Source organism: Vanessa atalanta, chromosome 14 (genome assembly GCF_905147765.1).
Source record: "Vanessa atalanta chromosome 14, ilVanAtal1.2, whole genome shotgun sequence".
NCBI classification, from domain to species: domain Eukaryota; kingdom Metazoa; phylum Arthropoda; class Insecta; order Lepidoptera; family Nymphalidae; genus Vanessa; species Vanessa atalanta.
In genome coordinates, this window is record NC_061884.1 from 4,858,807 (window position 1) to 4,865,860 (window position 7,054).

Consider the following 7,054-nt stretch of genomic DNA (forward strand, 5'->3'; position numbering starts at 1 on the left):
CTTTCATCAAAAGAGTGATTTAAGTGGAAGGTTTATATAAAACATGCATATTACTGTAGGGAAACGTCGATAATTTCAACTTCCCTAGCTGGAACAAACAAGAGTTTTTCTTTTTATGTCTGTCTTTCAATCTAAAAGTTCTATATTGTACATGCGTGAAACCGAAATCGGTAGCTAGTTTTATTATATCACAAACAAATACTTGTCATCAGCTTAACTTATTTTTGTTACCATCGCAAAACTTTCTATTACTATTTGACTTAAAGATCAAAGTAAAAGCGCACTATATTCTGGTAATAATCTTTCATTAAAATAATTTTTTTTAAACTGATTGCAGACAAGATCCACAAGAATAGACTTGTTGTAAGTGGTAAGTTATATTTACGTTAAGTAAACAATTAATTGTCTAAATTTTTCCATATTTACATTTTAGAGTACGTAGCATGAATTTACGTTTACTAAAGTTAATTAATACGTACATAAAGGTACTAACTGCGCAGGAAATATTAGAATGTGTACCTACGTGTGTTCGCAAACACAGGTACAGTGCATAATCCGATAGAACATTAATTGATAATTTAATGGCAGAAAAATATTAAAAAGGAATACACATTATAATATTATTAGCATTAGCAGCCTGTAAATTTTCCCACTGCTGGGCTAAAGACCTCCTCGCCCTTTGAGGAGAAGGTTTGGAGCATATTCCACCATGCTGCTACAATGCGGGTTGGCGGAATACACATGTGACAGAATTTCGTTGAAATTAGACACATGCAGGTTTGCTCTCGATATTTTCCTTTACCGCCGAGCACGAGATGAATTATAAACATAAATTAAGCACATGAAATTCAGTTCAGTTCAGTGGTGCCTGCCTGGGTTTAAACCCGAAATCATCGGTTAAGATGCACGGGTTCTAACCACTGGGCCATCTCGGCTATGTGGTATTATTAGAAACCTTTACTCTAATCGATATTTTAGTGACAACTTAAATTGTAATATTTAAGGTTTTGAGAAATGTGATGATGTGCTCCTGACTTACCAGAAACTACGAAAATATTTTAAAATAAAATAGTGTTTCCCTTTTAAATCTTTCCTCACTTAAGTGAGGAAAGATGTATTAGATTACTACAGTAATCTGATGCTATGCTAAATTAGACCAATCTAAAGGACTTCAGGTGCAAGACCAACGGCTGCTTGTTCCAATATTCCTAACTTCCAGATTCCAGACTCCTACTGAGAATTTCTCGATTGGCCCGGCGTCAGGCTTATAAGGTAGCCAGCCACTAAACAAGCGAGGCAGTTGATAAACAAACAAATACCTCTGTAATATTGTATAGAAAGTGAAGTTTGATCTAAATGTGAACCAGGACAGATCATTCGTAGGTACAAAACAACAATACCTTATGATTTTAAATTACCATTTCATGTGAAGAGAAAATACTAGGAAATAGCATAACAATTGTTTTCTTCTATTTTCACAAATGACATACTTCGTTTCATATATTTTACCTATTAATAAGAAGAGTCAAATATCCCAAAGCGGTTAAATAGCTGCGTTTTACTAATGGGATGCAGTATTGGTGGGTTGATTATGAAAAATAATCTGTATCGTGCACCCTAAAGTGCATACACGACATATGGTATATAGTTGAAGGATTATAGATTTATATATTTACTTGGATAAAACTTTTAATCGCCTGTAAAATGTTATGTTTTATTTGAGAACCTACAAACTGCATCTAAATTTTCATTTGAGATATCAAGAACCGTGTTAATTTATGATTAGAATCATACTCGTACATGACAAATTCATAGTTTTCAATGGATTTTCAGATATAATTTTTAATTAATAAGTATTAATAAAGGTAGGCTACAAAAAATATAGCAGTTAAGGAAACTTCCTGTAGTAGTTAGTTTTATCATCAATAAAAATGTTTGAATGAATACTTTTACAAAAAGTCTTTATTTATAAATGTTTCAATTCATAATTTACTTATATAAAAACAATTAAAAATACATATGTATTGCTGAAAATGACCAATAATACAGACATTCAATAATTATAAGTCTTTATATATTTACATTATATAAAATATTTTTTTTTCTTGTTAAAATTAAAGAGTTTGACTCTTGCTAATTCAGGTGAATGTCCGCATTTTGCGCTTGTATTTTTGTTTTAAACAAAATTCGTCTACTTTTTACTTGGCCGTGTGACCACCACTTTCTCTGGCGCACATTGGCAGCACGAAATGCCTATATTTATCCGTTTATTATATTTTACTTGTGAGTCAAATTAAAGTGAAATTTAATAGAAGAAATTATCGTGATGAGACTTCGTCTTGCATTGACTTCATTTGCTGTGCGTCTTTTCATACGAGTATTATTTAAATGCATTTAAAGATTAGCTGCACTTTTGACTGGCTACCTAATTACGTATATCTACATAACGTAGATTGTAGGTATATGTACGTAATTATTTTGGTGAATTGGTTATTGCATATGGTTTAAGCTATCGCTATTCAAAATTATGAGAAAATATGTCTATAAATATCTAATGACTGAGACGAATGTTGATTTTTCCTCAGTGTCTTTATATAGGTAAGGGACATAGTATGTTAAAATAAAATAAAAAATACAATAAAAATTTAATGCATTTATTCTGTGGGATTATCAACGTATCTCTGACGAACTTTTGCCAGTAAGCTTTTCACCGGCGACCGATGGCCTTTCTTCTTGCACCTACTTAAATTCTCCTTATGTAACACCATTCACTCACTCGGCCATCGATCTACCATTATCTAATTATTACATCACCGATTATTATATAACTGTTAAATTATTGACATTCGTTAATTTGCACTTTTAAAAGTAAGCAAACATTAGGTAAATGACATATCTATGGTGTGATATTTTTTAATACAGTTGTTATTTTTGTATTTGATTATTAAGATAGTCAATACTTTTTATTTTAAAATACGAATAATGTACTTTTACTTTATAATTAATATTGTACCTACTTTACTGTACCCTTTTCTATAGGTTTTATAGATATAATAGTTTGATTAATAAAAATGTTGGAAATAAAAGTAGAAAAAATGGAGGTTTGAAACAAGCAAATTTATTTATGTTTTCCTCAAATTTAAATACTAATCGATTGATTACCTAGGTAAGTTCTAGTTATGATTAAGCAATGGGCATAACAGATATAATTTCTGTATATTTGTGTTTATAACACTTTATTTAAGAGTTCATTGCTTGTTTTGAAAAAGTTGATGATTTGGTATTTATTCCTATAATTACTTGTCATTATTATTGTAGGCTTACTTTATTATATAACTTTTTACGAAGTTTTGACTTTCACAGATCCTAGCGACATGCTCTCTACGCCATGCAGTCTCTCGCCACAGACACATTACATAATGTTTAATTAAACAAAAATAAGCTGGTATAAAAATCGTTTCTTCTAGAGGTTATTGACATCGTCGACTCAGATGTTGTGTAATGTGCAATAATCATATTTGTTAGCACATGATAAAATGCATAAAAAGAACTTGAGTATGTTTACTTATAACAGTGTTAGAAAATACCAATTCAAAAAGGATGTATCTATTTATGAATTTAAAATAAAATATAATAACAGCGTAAAAAAAAAATCGATTCCACCAGTATAAAATGTGATAAATAAAATATTTCAAATTATTATTTATTTATTTGAATTTGCAATAAGTACGAAAATAATACTTTGTGTATAAATAAGCATTTGATAAATTATTTTTTATAATAATTTATCAAAGTTTCTAAGGGTAGAAATGTTAAAAGCTTTAACCTCATGAATGAAGGCACATGAAGTGTGTTTAACATTATGAAGTAAAGTAACAAGAGAATTCAATAACAAAAAGGAGTACAAATTTCTGGTAGCGCGTAGTTATTGATAATTTGTTAATCACTTTAAAAATGTTAAATTAAGGAACTACCTTTATATTTTTATTACAAAAAGATTCGTTGTTTTGTACTACCGGGAAATAGCGTCGCTTTTGATTTTCTATTTCTCTTTAATCATTTATTTATTGGCTTACTATATATTTTGCGCGGTCTTGCCTCTTATCTTGCCTCTTTTATCTGAGATTTTAACTATAAAATTCGATTTTTAAATCTAGGATGATAGAAAGAGAGAAATCACTGTTTCACTAAACGTTTTGCTAAACAACTTTTATAAATAAGTATTTTACAATTTGTTTAACATTTTGTTAGTTCCGTACATAATGATGAAATAGAAACGTGTGGATAAATAGAGTTACTCATATAGTTTACATTCTTTGTGTTTTTCCTCACATATTTCACTTTTAGCAAGAAATTCGTCGTTTGTGGGTAGATGTCTATACAAAAAAGATGCACCGTGAGTTTTATCAAAATCATCTCTTTTCTCACCAAAAACCGCTTCTTGCATTTTATTTATAAATGGTGTTATTTTACAAACAAAAAGTCGAATACAACTAGTTTCTTCTTCAGATTCCTGTTCCAGAATAAGATCGTCTATCAAATTTGGCAGAGAATCATTTCTAGCTGTCGCTAAAAGGTCTTGAAGTTTTCTTGAATTTTTATTAAGAATCCATTGCGTAAAATCCTCCGATCGGTATGGTTTGTTAGTACGTCTAGGCCCTGCCAAGAACGTTGTGATCTAAAAAGATAAATGTTTATCATTTATTTACTCTTTTTGTTTTAAACATATTATGCAATCTGAAGTTATGTATCAGTGAATACAAGCTACCAGTGAATACAAGCAGAACTATACGAAAAACAGTCAGCACGAGTGACATAAGACTTTTCATATTATTCAATCTAACTTTGGTGTATATTGCCGTTATATTGATATATTAACGCAGTCTTAATACTGCTCAATAAATATTTTAAGCGAAATATAAATTATAACGTTTTTGTTCTTAAAAATAAGATATTAATAATTTAAAAATAATCTTTGCTATAAACATAGTAGATACATCATAAAAAATATATAAATACATTACAATAAATTCATGGGAATATTTTAGGTTTAACCAAGTATTAAGCTTGCCGATACTATGATATTATAGATCTATTCACTCCCTAAGACTGATTAATTTTAACACCGTTCATTAGTATTGTGATTTGAGTGACCCGTGCTGCAAGATGTACTTATTGGTGTACGTAAGACAACTAACATTAGATTATATGATTACTTTGTTAAGTTTTACGTCTTGTTTAACTTAAAAGGCTTTCGTAAGTGAATATATGTACATACTATATTTCAAGTCATGAAAACGGTAAATTGTATAAGTAAATACTGTTCCATAAACAATTATTTAAAAAAAAATTAATAAGTCTATGTAACTATCTTAATATTTATGACATTTTTTTTAGTTACATTACTGATTTTTTTTTAGTCAATTGTGATAATAAAAATATTTCATATAAATAGATTTAAAAATAAATATTATTATTTTTAATTCCAACATAATTACGTTTACTGTTTTTGAATCTGTTTTCGTTTATTTATATACAATAGAAAAAGTCCTTACCATTTGAGCGACAAATATGAGTGCGTTGACAGCGACTGCACTGATTTGTTTCGGCTGAAGACCCAGCAATCGTACCAAATGACGCAATGGTGACATCGAATAAGGAACCTCATTTGTATTGTAACTATGTTTATTTTCTTCCGAATAATTTTCATTATTATTATATTCATTCGAGTTGTCAGGTTTTGGGCGCTTATTGTTTAAGGATATATTAGGTTGAAAGGCACGAACAACAAAATCAGCAACTTTGAGTGCAACTGATTCGGATCCTGAAAGAAATATATTAATTTATGTATAATAGATATTCATGATATTGAATGATTTTTATGAAACCGTGGTGGCTCAGTACCTATATGGTATACGGTTGATTAAAGGCGGGTTGAAATCTTGGCCTCGCTTGAAAATTCAAATGTTTTAAAAAAAAAACAATTGTAATATCAGAAACTTTGAGACAACTACTAATTAAATAAATTATAATAAAAATACTTAATAATTTATAAATTTTTTTAGTATCATTTTATAATAAAAAAAACGGAAACAACATAAAAATATAGTTTTCATTTCTAAAACGTATGAATAAATTGTATCAATGATTGAAACATACCCAAAAAATCCTTAGCAAATTTTATTCCAGTATTCAAGTGATGTAAAATACTATCACTTCTATATTCTTCATTTCCTGCTACGATTTGAATCATAAGAAAACAAATAACAAGTGACGCCATCTTGAGATCACAAACGACACTACAAAGAGAGTATGTAACTGTCGGGTCTAAGCTACGCTTCGGTTCTCCATGTGATGGCTGCGCAAGCGCAATCATCGCAGTAGAGCGTAAAAATTTGTCTCATTATTTTTACACAATATAGGCTGCTCATATAAGTTAATGTACACTATTTATTAACAAAAAATCTGATTTACTTATACACGTCTTATTGTACACGTTTATATATAAAACTAATAAGAAATATATCTCTACGTAAAGTTTCCAAAAAGTTCCGATAGATGTCAGTGCGTGTCTTAAAATTCTATACAATATTAATATATATGTATGAATCGAATTGTTTTGTATTTTTAAGTACATCCTTATCTATACTCATTTTACAAAAGGGAAAATTAGTTTTTGTTAGTATGTAGGGAGTGACCTCCGAAACTTATGAACCAATTCTAAAAAAAAGTCACTGGTAGAAAGCTATGTACTTTATGTACTTACACTATTCCTGAGTTCTGTAGGGTATGAAAAAAATTTAAGTATATTATATAATTTTGTCTATTAGTAAATTGAACCCCTGCGTAGCTAAGACGGCTGACTAGTTTATTATTAAAGAAGATAAGTGAAAATTGTATCATTTGACAGCTACACTGTTCTGTACAAAACTGGTTTATAATTTGATTATGCAAATGAGGAAAATCGAACATTAGTGATATTCTATACTTTGATAGTCATACAAGAAGCTTTATCACCTGTTTAACTATACTTTACTATTTAATCGTACCCTTA

The 7,054-nt window shown here is 29.3% G+C and overlaps 1 protein-coding gene across 1 annotated transcript; it reads right to left on the bottom strand.

Moving 5' to 3' along the window:
* Positions 1-4,294: 4,294 nt before the first annotated feature.
* On the bottom strand, positions 4,295-6,286 carry LOC125068909. The gene is made up of 3 exons (XM_047678283.1): positions 6,160-6,286; positions 5,556-5,824; positions 4,295-4,678 (listed from the first exon to the last, which is right to left on the bottom strand). The coding sequence occupies exons 1-3, from the start codon at positions 6,278-6,280 to the stop codon at positions 4,295-4,297; spliced, it is 774 nt and encodes a 257-aa protein (XP_047534239.1). The 5' UTR covers positions 6,281-6,286.
* Between the last annotated feature and the right edge of the window lie 768 nt (positions 6,287-7,054).